Here is an 18,439-nt window from a genome sequence, read left to right as displayed (position 1 = left end):
TCCTTCCAAAGAATTTGGTCTCTGGTATCTGAGTGTCCAGTCAATGCTGTCCACAAGCATGTCACTGAAGGAGCCAATAATCATGCTCCTCATGGAAGGCCATGTAGAAGACTCTGGGTCTAGAAAGCACAGGGCTACCCTAGGGTATGGCGGGGTGGGCACTCACCCGTGAGGGTGCATATGGAGGCCTGTGTGATGGGGCTGTGCAGCTGGAAAATAAAATACTGGACGATTGTCTCTGTGTTACCCTAAAGCACGGGCATGTCCTTGCGTGACTGGCGTGGAACACAGCTCTCCTTGGGCTGCAGACTGTGCTGCTGCGTTGCTCTTAGAATACAGAACATAGACTTCGAAGATTTGACTAAACCTGCTGGGGAGAGGTTTTACCTCCACGGCCTCACAAGAGAAATTGGCGCAAGCAGGTGCTGTCCCCAGTCTAAAGCTGAGGGATGGGGGTGACCCAGAGTCCTCCCTTTCACCCACACGTTATGGGACTGCCATTTGAAAGAAAAAGCCACATCCGTTCATCTGCTTATCCTACACCCCGAGCGGAAGTGATGCACAGTTTTGAAGTTTACAGTCTCTCATAGAAACCTCCGTGTGTACAACAAGATCCATGGTTGATGTGTAAAGTAAGTTCCGCTCCACAGCTGTACATACATGTATGGCATTTCCCTTTGAAAGGCATTTCAAGATCTCGCAGTATTTTTTATGGTTTTGGAATTAGTCATAAACAACATAGTCTAGAAAATTCCATTTGACAGAATGCTAGATTAGCGACTATGGACTACGTACAGCCATATGTCAACATGCTGGGAAAAGGCGGGATGCTTTGATAGATTTCTTTAGTTTTCTTTTTTCTTGAGAGTAATTAGGCTAAATAATTGGATTGTTGTACCTCAGAATTATGGTAGTTGTGTTAGCCATTTCTCGGGGAGAAACCTCATTTGTTCCAGCTCTTCCCAAGGAACATTTGGCTAGATTTCATTTACGGCTAAAAGTTGGATCTGCCTCCTGAGGGGAAAGGCCGGCCACGTCTGTCAGTCTTGCACCTCACCCTTTGGCTTCTGAGGAATGTCAAGGTTAGCTGGTCAGAAGCTAAGGGGAAAAGCCATTACAAGTTTATCGTTCCTTCCCAGGCCACAAATTTCTTCATTCGTGCTGGTAAGCTGCATCTCCTGAGCATGCCAAGTACATTTCTTAAAAATTTTTTTTTCTTTCACAACTTCTTCCCTCTTCAGATGAGAGGTGGGACCGGGAGTCTGGTGACTGGGCAGAGCCTGCGTTCATACCACAGAACCTTTGACTTGTGTGTCTTGGCTATTAACATTTAAACTAGCAACGGCTGACCTTTAATGGAAAATAGATCACTCCAAGTCCCCAGAGCCGACTGTGCATTCCTCTCACTCACTTCCCCCTGCAACGCTGAAGTACACACGAGATCTTGTTGGCAGTGTCTTCCGTATTCAGATAAGTTATTTAATAAGCTCCTCGGAGGTAGGCCTGCCTTGATGGAAAACTGAAAAGAATCCTCCTTTTAAAATACTCTTTTCCTGAGCATGTGAAAACCCGCCGTCTTCCTAGAGTCTGCCACAGTTAGTGACACAATCCCTCAAGAGACCAGATGGCAGAAGAGTACCAGTAGCAAGACTCCACTGTGTCGTCTTGACGGCTAGACAGGGCTTTTTAATAACTTGGAAGGGATTTTTAAAGTAGTTCATGTAAAAAGCCATACAGATTTCTATGTCACAGATCATGAAGATCTTCAGACCAGAGTGGTGTAAAAAGCCACACAGCTCACCAAGCAGTCCATAGTCACATCTGCAGAGGAGAGCCCCCAAGAGTTCAATAGCTGGGGGCTGCCTGTGCGTTCACAGCCAATGCCAGCTTTTGTAAGAGCAAAATTCTTGCTGCTTAGTACACCATTTTGTCTGCTTCTTGTTCTACAGCAGGCATTCTCTTTGAAGAGGTGTGTGAAGGAGGGCACTACTAAGTGTACACAAACTCTCACACGCTGGTGACAGGAGTTAGCCATCTTTTGATCCTCAGGCATTTTGAGGACTTGCAAAATCTGAGCACAGAACCGTCCCCCATCCATCACATCTTCCTGCTCCTCACATTTTGGGATCTGCAGGGTCCAGCTACAGACACTGTCTAGTCCGTAGAGAACACGAGAGACAAGTGCTGACGGAGGATCTCAAAACTGAAGGGAGAAACGGGGGAAGGGGATTTAATTTCCTGCTTTCAGAAAGCAGACTCCTTCGGGTTGCTTGATACATTCTTATCATTTCCCCAACAGAAGTTTTTAAAGTCCAGTCTGTGGGACGTAACTGTTTGAGTCAGTAGGGTGTCTTTAGGACACAGCCAGGGTATGTCTATATATAGCTGTTGTGAGTGTCGTTGCAATGTGGGCGTAGTGATAGGGATACTGAGGGCCATCCTCTCAGGAGGACACCCAGGCTAGAAAGGTCCCCTGTGGCTGAAGTGATGTCACACATGCTCGGGGCCAGAGAAGATGGGACTTTGGTTAGGAGCCCCATCACACCATAGACCTGAGACAGATCTCTCCTGCTTCCCAGCTGTGTGAGCTTAGACACCTCAAGCTGCGCCTCAGGTCCTGGAAAGGGAAGATTATAAACTGGCTCCTCTCCTACTGTGTTTGTAAAACTGGATGAGCTTAGAGAAATAAAGAACTTAATGCTGGCTGTTGTACATGGGTTAAGGCTCATTAAGGCTGGTGCTAATGGTTAATTCTTGCTAACACTCAGTACTGGTGATATGTGTGTTGGTGATAGAAGTAATGATATCAATGATACCGGTGGTTAATGAGGTTTCTCCAAGGAGCCCTCCCACACACACACCCAAGTAGCGTCAGACACGGGGAAGGGAGGGGACAAGTGATTCTCTTCTTCGGTTTCCAGGCTGTCTAGTTGCTAGGACAACAGCACAGTGTCTCCTCTCCTGGTGCAACTTCCTTTACCACAGAAATTTCTGGGATTGTAAGGGGACTTTCCTTTTTTCTTCTTTTTCTTCTATTTTTTTTCTAGTTTCTCTGTGTAGCCCTGGCTGTCCTGGAACTAGCTCTGTAGACCAGGCTGGTCTCGAACTCACAAAGATCCACCTGCCTCTGCCTCTCAAGTGCTGGGATTAAAGGTCTGTGCCACCACCGCCTAGCGAGGGGGCTTTCCTTAACCCAGCATTTTCTTCTGATGAAAATAGAAATTACTCAAGCTCCCAGGGGTCAGCCAGTCTTCTGGGGTCTGGGTCTCCAGGTTCATCTTCCCTGAGTATCTACCGTCAACAGTTGAGTTCCAGAAGTGACCAGAGGAGTACCACAGAAAGAGCCTCTCCCAGCACCACTGGGAGATGACCCACAAGATCAAGTCTCCTTAAACAGAGTGTCCTGAGTCCTCTAAGCCAAAGACAGCCATGGACCCTCATGTATCACCGTTAGGTGCTTCTACAAAAGCCAAGGCTTATACAACTGTGCATTGAACGAATCCAGAAGCTTCTAAGAGGGATGGTCAAGACTCGTCTAGAAGAGGAAGTGGCGAAGGAACAGGACAGTGTCACTCAGGGAAGGTTCAACTGCCTCCAGGCTGAGACGCTGTCAGGAACAATGTGAGAAACCGAATCAGGAATGTGAAGAGCTCACAAGGGGTCTGGTCCCAGCAGTGTGCATGAATTGTGGTTTCCTATCAAGGGGACATTGCTGTAACCTCAGAAATCCCCATTCGAAAGGACATGATGATGACCCCGTTGGTGGGTGAGGAGATCTGACTAACAACGCTCCCACACACACACACACATCTGGTGGGCAGAGCATGGTTCTAGAAAAAAAATAGTTTATATATTAGGAAAACCACACTAAAAAGTCTCATGTGAGGATGATACTTGGCTTCTGCACAAAGTCAGGCATCTATAAAGACCTACGTTATAGAAGGTGGTCCCTGTCAGTCCTCTTCCCACTTCGACTTCCCCTCCTCACCACCCATAGATTTAGAGTAGACTGGGGTCTCCTTAAAGGAAATGACAAGATGGAAGCATCAAAATCTATCCCTATCTCTGGTTGTCCTGTTCCTGAGGCCGCATCTGTGGGCAAAGTGGGACGGACACAGCCATTTATACAAGCAAGGATCTTCACAAAATGAAAAATGACAAAACATCTTATTCTGGCGTGGACACTCATTGCCATAGACAACGCCAGCCTGGCAGTGTCAAGAGGAGCTGTCAATGGACACAGTCCCGAGCTGCCAAAGATGCCCCCGGGGCTGGGCCCCAGCTGATGCATGAGAGACTGGCTTGTAGCAGTGTGGCTCAGAGGCTTCAGGGAAGACATCTGGACTGGAAAGAGGAGGCCTTGTCTCATACATGGGAGACAGTCAGGGGAGAAGACCTCTCAGCTCTTCACAATGAGCCAGCGGGAAACGTGTGGATACATACATACACGTGGTACAGATATGAGTTCAAGTAATACAGAAAGTTCTCTGATGACTGACACTGGGAGGTGCCTGGAGGCAGTATTCCTTCTCCGAGGACCTGAAACAGCTAACCATAAAAGTCAGTTGACTTTGAGTCTAAGTTTATATCACGGAGCAGGCCGCACGCTTGCAGACTGTGGGCCCTACCTAAGCCTCAGACTAAGCTGATGAGAACCACGGCCCTCCAGTGCAGGCAGGACAGCTTCTTGAGAGAAGCAGGGACATTTGGCCACTAAAGGGATCAGCAGGGAGCAGCCACAGCAGAGGACATGAGTCCCCACACATATCTTAAGCAAGTGCCAGAATAAGAATGTTTCTACAAAGCTCCCAGGAGAGTATGACCTCTTGAAATAGGCAAGCTTAGCAGAAAGCATACAGGGCTGAGGGCATCCGAATGCAGAGAGAAGAGCCTCTGTGTTCAGGACAGACCATTTGAAGAGACATAGGGGAGAAAGCCCTCCTCAGTCATGCTGGCAAAGGCATTGCCTCTTCCTGAATACCGCTGTAGAATTTTATTTATTTATTTATTTATTTATTTATTTATTTATTTGGAATCGCTCTGTCCTGGCAGATACTAAAATAACAAGAAAGGTCGTTATCAAAGGACAGTTCCCCCATCATTGATGCAGGACCCGGGGATGTAATAATAATAATAATAATAATAATAATAATAATAATAATAATCCACGTCTGTACAATAAGAAAATTGGTTTGGGGGACCATTAGGGTAAGTGTTTTAAAATTGGAAAAGAAAAGAAAGAGCAGAAGGAAAAATCATTTGCATATGAAATTTAAAGATAAATTATTCTGAACACTGTGTGGATTTAGATATTAAAAACATATCCCAATTTTGACTTCCTTATCCTCTGCCCGTTACCTACCCACTTGGATTCTTTGCATGTGACTGGCTTCCTTCCTGCATATAGACTCCCCCATGGCATATTTTCTTTTAGTACAAGTCTCTTGGAAAAAGAACCAGTGCAAGCAGCAGTTGTGTCTTGGGCATCCTCATCAACAGTGCTGCCCATTCTACCCCCGGCTGAGGTCCTCACTACTGCCTGGTTCAGGACATGTTATTGTGTCTTTATGTATATCATGCCCATGGCATGATGGACCCAGAGGGGAGCCATATCTTCTTCCTATAGAAGAACCAACTTTGACATTTCATTATGTAGAGACAGTGGGAAATGGGGCCTGTGAGGGAAAAGAGTCACTTAGGGATGACTGAAGTTCTCAGCAAGCCCCCAAAAGATCCCGGAGTCACTTCCCAAAGCAAGTACAAACACAATTCATTTTTGACTGATAACCAAATAAAATGGAAAATGGGCACGGGTACAGCCTGCCACTGCCTGGAACACGATGGAGTGCCTCGCAGATGCCAAATTAGGAACTCTGTTGCCAGGTTCACAAACACACTTCTTTGGGGATGGAAGTTTCTTATTTTGGACACTACAAAGCCAAAATTGTAACTACTGTTATTACAGAAGTGCCAATACTTAGGTTATATTTTCATAAATACAAATATGTGAATTCCTTTCCTTCTATTACAAGGCGTATTTTCTTCTCCTACATATGCCTGGCAGTCTCTTCACGGGGATTTAGTGGCATTGGTGTGTAACACACTGTTATCATAAGGAAGCCCAAAAGAATACTAGCCTGGCCCAGGGAGGCCTGCCTGATAGGTGGGAGATGCCACTGAAGCCGCTCCTGACAGGGCCTTGGATCAGCCTGCAGGAAAGAGGAAGAACGTGAGACAGTGTTAGGTGGGGCTGCAGGAGGACATGGGCTTTGAAGTGGATGTTGGAGACTCAAGTCCCCTTCAGTACACTGAGAGAAGCAGGCAGAGGCAGGACTCTACAAATAGAGAAACGCGTGGGAAAGATGAAGGAGGAAGAAAGCAAGGAGATTAACTTGGGAGAATGAAAATATGTCGCCGAACCAGCGCTGAAAATGCGGTTTTAGGACCATCTGGCATCGGCCGCTGGGATTATGGATGTCAGGTGTTGTTAGGAGGAGAAATTAGTTTAAGGTGAGAGACACTCTGTTTGGGACATGTGAAGTTAGAAGTTTTGTAGAAGTGGGTACCAGAACTCTTTTCCAAGTCAAAGGTCAGGGAATGAGAGACAAGCCGGTCTACACAAACAGGAGCCTGAAGAAAGTCTACGTCCAAGCCGTGGCCTTTGGCCATGAGCATCCCAGTCCAGTCATGGATGCCACCCACCATGCTTGAGGGTGAAGATGGTTTGTTGCAATGTCAGGAAAACCCTTAAATCTTGGGAGATACCAGATTTAGAGAGCATAGGAAAGATCCAGAAAGGGAATCAAACCAGGGTCAGAAACAGGAAACCGAGGATGGTTTGTTGGTGACCACAGGGGACAAGAGTGCATCAAGACAGGGGCGGGTGAGTCACTTGCCACAGATCCACCAGAAAGGCAGTGCGACCGCAAGATGCTGAACAGCATGGCATGGCCTTTATACCCAAGTGTGACAGCATGCGTGAACTTTGGAAAGATTTGCTTGGATGCTGGACATCCCAGAGTCCTTCCAGGGCGAGCAACACAGCAGAACCTTATCTGACACTAATCCCGACACAGGCAGCCTAGAAGCAGGGATGGCTGGCTTGGGGTCAGGGTTGAATAAGGCTCTGCTCTGATGATCTCCCTGGAAGGCCTCTGGAACTTACAACGTGTGCATGTGTGTATGCATGCGTGCCTGCGTGCATGCGTGCGTGCGTGCGTGTGTGTGTGTGTGTGTGTGTGTGTGTGTGTGTGTAAGAGAGAGAGATGTGTTCGTGCCTCTGCTATACACACCAATAAATACCAAATTTGGACTGATATCCTTGTTTGGTAGTTCTCTTAAAATGAGTTTCTTTACAGTGATTGAATCTTTTTTTTTAAAGATTTATTTATTATTTTATGTATACAGTGTTCTGCCTGCTTATATGCTTGTGCACCAGAAGAGGGTGCCAGATCTCATTATAGATGCTTGTGAGCCACCATATGGTTGCTGAAAATTGAACTCAGGTCCTCTGGAAGAGCAGTCAGTGTTCTTAACCTCTGAGTCATCTCTCCAGCCTGCTACAGCGATTAAATCTTAAAGGACTCACGAGGCCATGGTATAAGATCTCAAAGTTTAGTAGGATCTCATCTTACGTTATGAATTTCCACTTTAAATTTAAAAAACCAGCTCCAGGGTGGATAAACAATTCTCCAAGAATACAAATGCCCATGGTATCACCGGAGTGAAAGTGCTGGAACATTCCTGTTTTGCTGACTCTGTGTTCTCACTTGTAAATAATTTCTAGGGTAGTTAGTGGCTTCACCTCTAAGATTGCCTCTGTAGAAAAAGGCAGCTGTGGGTGGCTCAGTGCCATTCAGCTCGACGGAACAGATACATCTGGGGACTTTCATTAAGTTCGGTAAATATTGATATAGCAGTTTGTCTGTGAGTAGCGGTGAGGGTGCTGTCGAGAAGAAATTAGAAAGGGGGCCTAGGGAAGAGGAAGAGGTGCTGTTTCGTAAAGACATTAGAGTGAGCAGGTAACGGTGATTTGTTTTCAAAGATGTGACCCTTGACCCTCAGTAGTAAGCCATTCTTACAAACACTGGCTGCACACCCTTGTTTCGAGTCTGCTCAGTGTAGCTGAAATGGAAACCACAGAAGATATGGTAGAAGCCTCTACGGTGGAAAGTTCGAGAAACACTAACCATCCCCAAATACGCCAAATGCTTTGTTTCATTGTAAGAAGTCGGGTTAGTTAGTTACTCTCCCTCCCACTCCACGTCTTTAAAACCTCCTGGAAATTTTATGCTTAAGGTCTGAAGGGTCCTCCGCATGTTTCTCACAGGGAGTTTTCTTTGGTGTTTCAGTTAGACATGAAATCATTGATTCTGCCCGAAGCATCGACCAAAAAGGTTAGCAAACAGACTTGTTCAGAAGTGTACTTAGTCTGTGCTAGGCGTTAATAGCATGCATTTTCAACTGGGCATAGCTCATGCTCCTTGAATGTCCACTAAATTAGCGCAGCTTTTATAGGAACCAACAAGTAATATCTTCCTGCCGTGTCCACGGGTCTTTGAGGCAGCAGAAATGAAAATCATGTCAGGCATTTCTCCGTGATGCCTAGTTAAACGTCCAGAACCTGATCCTGCATTCCTCCCCCAAAGAGGCTGGACGCCAGTGTTCCACGTGGTTTGATCCATTAGGTTTCCCCGTGACCGCAGGCATCATCTAAGTCCATCCTGAGTCTTGTCTGCTCTGCCAGGCTAAAAACCCTGATCACTCAGTGAGAGTGTAAGCATATTGAAGCAGACTCTGCAGCCTTCACTGAGGCCCCCGTGGCCATTTCCTCCTGTCAAGCATTGGCTCTGCACAGATCCGCATGAGAATTCTCCACTTCTCTGGGGTCAGTTGCAGGATTCAGCTCTGATGAACAATCTCATCCATACTTGACGGACCACAGCTCCCCAACCTCTTGTTCCATATTCCTTGTGTCAAAGGAGAAATAAAGTCACCCTTCAGTTTTCCCAGAAATTCCCAGGAAGATTATAAAGTAGAAGCAATTGCTCTCTCTCCTTCTCTCTCCCTCTTTGTCTCTCCTCTGCCTCTTCTTCTCCCCTCTCTCCGTCTCCCTCTCTTCCCCCTCTTCTCTCTCTCTCTCTCTCTCCCTCTCTCTCTCTCTCTCTCCCTCTCCTTCTCTCCCTCTTCGTCTCCCCTCTCCTTCTTCTCCTCCCCCCTCTCTGTCTCCCTCTCTTCCCCCTCTTCTCTCCCTCCCTTTCTCCCTCCCTCCCACCTTCCTTCTCTCTCTCTTTCTCTCTCTCCCTCTCCCTCTCCCTTTTTTCCTCCTCTTCCCTCTCTCTCTCCCCTCCTCTTTCTCTCCAGGGAATGACTTCAAACAGAGATCAGCTTTAGTAATTGAGACACAAGACTACTGTCTTTCTATTGTGGAGCCAAACATGACTCTTATTCTAAGTGCCAAGGACAGATCTCTCTAAAAGCAGCTCCAGTCGTGTGCGTGTGCGGAGTGTGGCCAGGCCACTTCTCCCTTGAACCATCCTGTGTCAATTAATTGTGTTCAGTTCTGGCTCTGGGTGGAGTCAACAAGATTTATAAAAGTCTCAAAATGAATTAAAGATCAAAGAATGGGACTTTGTATGGGAACCTATGCTATTTGGCAATCCATGAAATACATAATACTTATTCCCAAGAAGGGGTCACTTTTAACTTGACTTTACCATTCTCTTATGTGGTATTTTGTGCAAAGCCCACATCTTTGTCCCTGTTCACCCTCCCATTCTTAGGGAAATGTGTTTGAATCTGTAATTGTTTTTGAACTCATAACCCCCCTAAGGCCGAGTAATATGATCTCATTCGGCTTTTTTTTTTTTTGCTCTTTTTAAAATTAATTTTGAAGTTAACATTCAAACTGGTGGGTTTCATTATAGCATTTTCATACGCATATGTGATTGGTTTTTTGTGATTTACATATTAGTTACGTAAATTAATTTTCTCGGGATTGTGATTTTTAGGCCTTTTAAAATCAGCAACAAAGAGCCAGCACTAAGCAAAACAAGCTGCTATGTGTTTTTAATTGTATGAGACCATAGATTGCGGCATAAGTAATGGAATAAAAACAAAATTAGTGAAACACTGGCATAGTAAAGTTTTAGAAAGAATTTAATCAACCCCTGAATTGAGGCCTCCTGGGCTGTATATTGCACTCCTTGTAAGTTCTCAAAATTAATGCCTTCAGCTTTCTCATCTCTGGATACTTAGCTAATTTCACCAGAGGGGAAAAAAATAGATTTGGGGGATGCCCAGGGCTCTGAGTCAAAACTCTGCCTTCACTGTGAAATTCCCGAAAATTCTCCACTGCCGGTCCACAAACCTCTTCCTTGTGCCACATGAACTCCAAAGGGCAAAGTGCGGTAGTCAGAATGTTCGTTGTCATCCTTGAAGTCGCTGAGACTGTCCAGCGCAGTCCTCCTTAAGTGTTGTGGGAGGGCGGAAGCTGCACTCCTTGTCTATGAACAGCAGGACCAGAGAGATGCTCGGCAGCTCCTCCCCTTACAATGGCTTCTGGGCCCTCCAAGCAAAAATGACAGGAAATGTGTAAGAAATATCTTTATTCCTAAAGCACACCTGTTCTTGGTCCTTGTTGTCTGAAGGGTCTCTTGGTGGCTATGAATACTACATCTTTATCAGTGCGGACAGGGGACAGATTAATTCTCCCCACCTGGACCCAGACACTGATCCCAGGAGAGATACTGGGAATTTTCAATTAACTTAAAAGTTGTTTTCCAGAAATTTCTTTTCTTATCGTTTATCTTGAGCTTGGTCATCAATCCTCCAGAGAAAAGAACGACAGTTAGTACAGGTGCTCGTCTTTTAGCAAATCTCTGTACTGAGTACTTGGAGAAAAAGGCCCAGCATGGGATTCTGCGAACCAGCCAGCCTCTGTCATCAAAACACCTGCAACTGTCAAAATCTAATGGTCCTAGAGGCTGTCCCTGCAAGGAGCCGTCAAAGTGAAGAACGGCATTGGGAGGAAACTATGACCCCAGTTTTTTGTTTTTGTTTTAATTACATCGAAGGTCAAGGTTCTTTCTTGGTGGCGTGCCTGCTGAGGTGAATGAATCAAAGGGCAGACCGGGATTCTGAGCTCTCTAACCTGAGGCATGTTGCCCTTCCTCTTCTCCTGTTTGTAAATGGCCCGTGACAGGCGCTGCACAGAAACTCTGGGCGGTTTTGTTTCCTGCAGTACTGAAACTTGGAGAACAGTAGGGTGTGTTACGAGCAGGGAAATTCTTAGACTTTTTGAATTGGGGGTGTGGTGAGAAGAGGAGAAAAAAAGGAAGTGGGGGAGAATCTGATGGATGAGTTGTGTCTAACCAAAGATCGGAGACTAGGACATTGAAAAGCGTGCTTGTGACTAAGGCCTTCAGAAGCTCAGAGCCAGGATTTCTTGCACAAGGAGGATTTCCAGAAGGTTTGTTGTAGCTTCATTTTCAGAGAAAAACCAGCAGGATAAAGAGGTGAAGAGACCAGACAAGCCATTTTTTTTTTTTTTTTTTTTTTTTTTTGTAATGACAAACAACTTGTGTGTGATTTCCAAAGAGCATGGACGGATGTAGCTTTCTGGTGTCTTTGACTTTCTCTGCCTTCCCATCTCTGTGACAATCAACTTCCATAGACGCAACCAGATAAACGTGGAGAAGGCGGTTTCAAATGGCACATTTTGTTATCTCAGGATTCTGCTGTCAAGGCCATTTAAATACAACTGCTGCTCCAGTGTGAATCAAACCAGACGCTTGAGGATTCATCGTCCGTGTTTTGGTGTCCTGTTTCTGCCTCTGTTTCTCGAACATAACATTGTGCTCTTAACCACAGGCTGAGGCACTGAAAAATGGGAGAATAACAATCCTGGTGAGGGTCTTCATTTCTCTTCTAACATATAACAGGACCCACACCACTAGATTATTCCGAGCGGTGCGCAGGCAACTCTACGGCATTTTGGGTTAACACATCTTTCCTATTTTTTTTTTTTCAAATAGACTATCGTAGCAGAAAATTAATAGCAGCAGGGACTTGAGGCAGCTGGTCTCTCTGTGTTCACAGTCAGGAAGCAGGGACTATCTAGTTCTTCCTCGAGCAAGACTAATTTTATGGAAAGAATCAAAACCAGTGTAGGTGGTTCCAGGGAGCTGTTCCCTCATCCTTGATAGAAGGTCTGTGGTCTCCAGAACAGTCCCAGCGCCACCCAGCTATTTGCTGATGCAGGCCACACTTAAATTGTCTTCAGAGACATCTGTTTCTCCTGCTATCCGGAAGAGCGGGAAGAGCGAGGCTGGCAGCCTAAGGAGCAGGCCTTTGGGGAAAGCCACCAGGGACAGCATCCTCCACAGCTGCGAGGAGCCAGGGAAGGCAGGTGTGGGAAGGGCTTGGAGGAAATCAGAGGGAGAGTGGCTGCCTGCACAATGGTTTCTGGAGCTGGTGGGTGGCTTTTACAAGTTCTATTCCTAGTCTGCTCCTAAACACACGAAGTGGGATCACATGTGCCCCACAGTCTACCAAACCACAGGGCCATCTGGAATCTCATGGGAGTGGCCAGTCTCAGCAGCTGCTGGGCTGCTTTTAAAGCACTCAAATTAAGTTCAGTGGGATCCCACGAAGTCCTTTGTTATTAAACATCTTTGATGCCTAGCACAGATTAAGAATTGAGAACCAACCCCTCTTTGCTGTCTTCAGTTCTCCAGAAAGGATTTCTTTGCCTTTCCGTGAATGTAGGTGTCCTCTTTCCACTGGATTATTGTCAAAGGCACAGGAAGGATGTTAGAACTTGCGATGCTCCTCCAGCTAATGACCCCTGAAAGCAAACCTTCAACTCTTTTGCCTGCCCCTTCCATTCCTTTTAGTGCTTTGAGTTTCTTGAATTTTCATTTAGCCTGGGGACAAATAAGCAAACAAAAGTCATTTGGCAAATATTTTCTTTAATGTGTGTAGTGTGTTTGCGTGGTGAATGGATGTTTCTGTGCAACGTGTATGTGTGTATGTGTAGACTAGGGGTTGATATCTGGTGTCTTCTTCCTCCATTGCCCTCCGCCTTTAACGTGGAAGCCAGTTCTACCACACAGTCCGGAGCTCACTGCTTCTCCTGGTACTTAGCTATCCTGCCTTGGGGACCCCTGTCACTGCCTTCTGAGTGCTGAGATTACAGGTGTGCCCAGCTGTAGGCAGAAGTTTCTGTCCTGCAAGCTGCTCCCAAGTAAACGGAGTCTTAATATTAATTACAAATGCTCAGCTAGTAGCTCAGGCTTGTTACTAGCTAACTCCTACATTTAAATTAACCCTTATATCTTACCTAGGCTCTACCACCTGGCTCAGTACCTTTTCTCAGTACAGCATGCCCATCTTGTTTCTCTCTGCTCACGACTCCCTGGCTCCACCTTTCTTCTTCCCAGCATTCTCAGTTTGGCTCTTCCACCTAACCTTATCCTGTCCAGCTATTGGCCAGTCAGCCTTACAGTGACATATATTCACACATTGTAAAGGAACATTGCACACTCAACTTTGATATGGGCTCTGAACTCTAAAGTTCATGTTTGGTGCAGCAAAGTGTTTATCCACGAGCTATCTGCTCCCCCTTCCCCCCACTTTTTTCAAAGTTTAAAATAGAGTGTACAACTTTGCCTTCTCACAGAACTTGACCTGATTGTTCAGGCCCTGCTTCTTCTGAAGTTCCTGTGGCCAACCATGGGCGGCTGTGTTTGCCTGACTGAACAAAATAGAGCAGGTGTACAGATCATCCAAACAAGAAAGAAAGCCTCTGACTGAAAGAGTGGGGTTCTAGCTGCTCAGTAACTTCTATTTTTAAAAAGCTGTAAATTCATTTGGAAAGATGGCCCAGCACCTAGGAGGCACACAGGTATATATGCCAGCAAAAACACTCACACACCCATGAAAATGCATCACCACAGCTAAGGAGAGCTTTGAACCCTTGATCTTTCCAACTTCTGGTATTACGGGTATGAGTCAGCATGCCCGGCTTTGTTTTGCTTTTTTAGCCAGGTTCTTACTCTGTAGCCCAGGATGCCCTCAAATCTTCAATCATCCTGCCTCAGTTTCCCCATCATGAGACACCACTTCTTTGCATCCAGTTTGAAGTGAAAACCTCGACTTGCCGTAGTATGAGTATTGAGTTGGTAGCAGTGAAGGGGGCAAAGCAGACCAACTGGGATCTATAGAAATAGCTTCAAGTGGTTTTTGTTCTTAATTCTAGCTTTTTTGTTCTGATAAAAAATTTTCCCTCCAAATTTGTCTACAAATGGCTGTTAACTCATCTACATTTTTTTTCTTAATGCGTCTTCTGGTTCTGTTACAACACGGCTGTTGAAAATCATATAATAGCTTTAATCATAGTCGGCAAAGTAGGATCTTTTTATACATGTGGAGTGGGTGGGTTTGCACAGATGAGTGCAGTGCTCTCGGGGTCCAGAAGAGGGCGACGGATACCCTGGGCCTCTGGGAACCTAACCTGCCCAGAGCAGTGCTTGCTCTGGATCAGAGTGCAGAGCCATCCCTGAAGCCGATTCCACTGAGCTGAAATGAGCCGTTGTCGTTATCATTGCCCGCTCTGTCCAGAGCGGATCAACCAAACCCTTCACTATAGTGACTTGTGCCATATTCAGGGTCCACCTTGTGTCAGGCACCCGTGAGATACTGGGTATAAGGAGTGTGTCTCTCCACCTGGGATGCGCCCCCTCTCTGAAAATGTCGCTTTTCTCTCTGTGTGTCCCCAGGGATCCTCTGAAGCTTCAGCAGCTGCAGAACCAAGTGCGCTTGGAGCAGGAAGCGGGTGCCTGGCCCCCGGCGCCCCCGGGTCTCCCTTGCAACAGCAGCAGCAGCGGCAGCAGCGCGCCCCCGTCGCCGCCCTTCCCGCCGCCGCCCGCCTTCCCCGAGCTCGCGGCCTGCGTGTCGCCGGTGCCCGCGGAGCCCATGAGCACGCTGGCCTCCCGCGCCGCCACCATGCAGTCCTCCGGCTCCTTCAACTATGCTCGCCCCAAGCAGTTCATCGCTGCGCAGAACCTGGGTCCGGCATCGGGGCTGGCCACACCCACCTCCAGCCCCAGCTCGTCCAGCCTGCCATCGCCTCTGTCCCCTACGCCCAGGCCCTTCGGCCGCGTGCCCGGGCCTCCCTTCGTGGAACCGGAGGCCATGTGGGGACCGTCCTCGCCATCGCCGCCACCTCCGCCGCCGCCTGTCTTCAGCCCCTCGGCTGCCTTCCCGGTTCCAGACGTGTTCCCGCTGCCGCCACCGCCTCCGCCACCGCTGCCCAGCTCCTCGCACTGCGCCTCGCCCGCCCGCTTCGGCCCTGGTCAGACGCCCGCAGCCTTCCTCAGTGCCCTGCTGCCCTCGCAGCCGCCACCAGTCGCTGTCAATGCCCTGGGGCTGCCCAAGGGCGTCACCCCCGTGTAAGTGACACCTGCATGCCTCCCACACCCCGGGACTTCATTTGCACACACTCCCCATGACAGTGAGCACACACACACACCTCCACCCAAGCCTGCATGCCCAGAAGTCCCAAGTAGCATCTGACATCCCTACCTTTCCTGGTCTTCAGACATCACATCCAGCAATCAAGTGGCAATCCGTTTCCATAACCCAAATTCTGTCCCCTCTGAATGCAGCTGCTTAAAATTCTCGAAAGCAAAGTCTCCACAGTGCTTTCCGTAATGAAGAAGGTGGCCTTCGCTGCCATTTATGCAGCGTACAGGTCACATTATTTCATTGGGCACATTACTAAGATATGTCCCGATGCCCCGCGAACATAACATGATTCCACAGTCACTAAACTGAGACGGAATCCCAGTCTGTCTAACTCTCAAGTCCATCCCCTCACCTCCAAACTGAACCCAGCTCAGCTCAGGGTTACGTACACTAGGTGGGGTTTGGTTGAGTTTATACTTAGTGTTTTAGAAAGACTAAACATAATTAAGAAACAGCACTTTAAATACATCTAGTGAGAAGGGAAAACCATACATTCCTGCCTTAGTTACGTTTTTTTATTGCCCGCTGTGATAAAACACCATGACCAAGGCAACATACAAAAACAAAGAATATAATCTGGGCCGCACGTTTCCTGACTGTTAAGAGTCTATGACCTTCATGGTGCCCAGGGCAAGCAGTCAGGCATGGTGCTGGAGGCATAGCTGAGAGCTTACATCTGATCCTCAAGCAGGAGGCATGGAGACAGAGATTGGACCTTCGAAACCCATCCCCCTGTGACACACCTCCTCCAACAAGGCCACACATCCTAATCCTTCCCGAACAGTTCCACCAACTGGGGAACCAAGCATTCAAATACATGGGTCTGTGGGGGCCATTCTCATTGAAGCCACCACAATGGTCTTGTATATTAACGTGGACAAATAAGGGAGCAGGGAGCGTGAACTCAAGGGAGAAATTACATCGTGGTTTAGCCTCCAGGCATCGGATCATCTGCCTCTTCTCTCAGCTTTTTTTTATTGCAGATTATCTAAAATCTACTGTTCTTCATCTCATCCTGATGACCTTAAAATTCCTTAAAATTGCACTTATTTATAAAAGCACAGAAAACCTTATAACCAGATACCACGCAGGTATTGACAAGATTTGCTGGAAGATACAGTGAGTAAAAGCGACATTAGCTCTTCTTTCCCAGCGTATTTCAAAAACAAGAAAGTGTAGGGCTAGGGACGTAGCTCTGTCGGCAGAAGGCTCACTTAATGTGGAGGAAGCCCTGGGTCCAGTCCCCGGCACTCCTGTGATCCCACCATTCCAGTAGAGGCAAAGCAATCACAAGTTTAAGGTCATCTCCTTTAAACACTAAATTTGAACCCAGTCTGGGATCCATGAGACCCTCTCTCCAAAAGCAGGGCTCAGAATGGTGCCGGTGAGAAAGATGGCTCAGTTAGGAAAGGGACTTATCCCCAAACACGAAGGCCTGAATTCAGCCCGGGAATCCACATGGCAAAAGGAAATAACTGACTCCTGCAAGGCGTCCTCTGATCGCCACCTGTGTGTCTTATATGAAGGGACACACATAAACAGACAAAAATGGAAAATAGAATATTAAAAGAGGAAATACCAATCAAGAGCAAGCTAGAACCTGTGCCTCTCCTCTTCCTACTGAAATCATACTGCAGAGTTTGCCAGATGCCCAGAAACAAAAGAGGAATAAAAGAATTTATATTTATTCGTAGTTAAATCTTCTTCTGGTTGGGATACAGTTACGTCACAATACTCAGCCACGGCTGTGGCTGGCCTTAACCAGGGAGTGGCAGGGGCTTGCTTTGTCGGGCACTTTCTAAATGTTGATTACATGAATTCCATGTTGGAAATCTGGCTTCTTCTCAAATCCCAACTGAAAATAGTATAGTCAAAATAAGTATGGAAGTCAAAAAATAGATTCCTATAGTAGTGATACCATAATGGGCTTCTGTTCAAAGTTGAGTCAGAGTTGGCCCGAGGAAAACTTTCTCCCCGTTTTCTGGTTTGAGCCTTTGTTTTGCTGGTAGAAAACGAAGCGTTAGCTACTACAAAGAGGCCAGCCATCGATTCAAGAAGCGTGGGGATGCAGACAGTTCCATCGATAAAATGCCACCAAATCTTGCATCCAGGAAGTTAACCAAGTACCATATAAACAATCGGCCCTAAAACCGCTCACACAGAATTGGATCAGATTCGTCTTTCAAATGCATTGTGTGGCCAGGACCTTAATCACCTTAAGTGGAGACAGTGGTCCATCCTGAGCCTCGGTTTTGACATTCTCTAAGAATGGCAGTTCTGAGGGCTTGCATCCTGTACAAGGAGCTCTTGTTCATTCTCACCGGCTGCCATGTGTCACAATTACCTTTTGGAGCCAACGTGTAATTATCACCACAAAAGAGTCCAGACATTCTTAACATTTTTTTGAAAATGAATGGAGCAGCCACGCTGATTTGCGCCTGTGGAAACTGTACCAAGAGTTGCTAAACTCTGTGCCACCCAGTAGCAGTGCCACATTAGGTCACAGGTCCTAAACTCCACACCAGACCAATAAGCCATGATGTGGCAGCCTTCTTGTCCTAAACAAACTTCCCCTCCCATGAAAAAGCCGGTCTTTGGGTTTGGTGGACAGGTAGCATGCTTTTCTCTGACGTGGGTGTTTCAGTCTCTGGGGGCTCTCTGTCTGTCAGTGCCAGGTCTGGGGGTTGGAGCAGATCAACTCCATCCCTAAGATCAGATAGGCACTGTGGCTTTTGCTCACCCTCATTGTTAGCCTCTGTCTCATAAGGGGTGTGGCCGAGCCCCTGTGCTCCAGGCTCTCCTACTTGGTTTCTGAGACAGCATCCGCTCTCTTTTGGGCATCTTCCTCTTAAGTACTAGGATGGCACCATATGCCACCAAGTCGGTTACAATGAATCGGTAACCCCCTCCC

At 47.0% G+C, this 18,439-nt stretch overlaps 1 protein-coding gene across 2 annotated transcripts in view; it reads left to right on the top strand.

The window, feature by feature from the left end:
- The window catches only part of Palld (palladin, cytoskeletal associated protein), a 359,932-nt gene that overhangs the window by 305,380 nt on the left and 36,113 nt on the right, over positions 1-18,439 (top strand). For both annotated transcript variants that reach the window (XM_050161811.1, XM_050161813.1), the window contains exon 10: positions 14,781-15,452. In XM_050161811.1, coding sequence (XP_050017768.1) covers positions 14,781-15,452 — 672 coding nt within the window. The remainder of the gene's footprint in view (positions 1-14,780; positions 15,453-18,439) is intronic.

This window comes from Alexandromys fortis, unplaced genomic scaffold, assembly GCF_014885135.2.
Source record: "Alexandromys fortis isolate MF-2015 unplaced genomic scaffold, M_Fortis_MF-2015_v1.1 scaffold_137, whole genome shotgun sequence".
Taxonomy (NCBI): domain Eukaryota; kingdom Metazoa; phylum Chordata; class Mammalia; order Rodentia; family Cricetidae; genus Alexandromys; species Alexandromys fortis.
The sequence above is the reverse complement of the archived record's forward strand: the minus strand, read 5'-3'. Positions and strand labels throughout refer to the sequence as shown.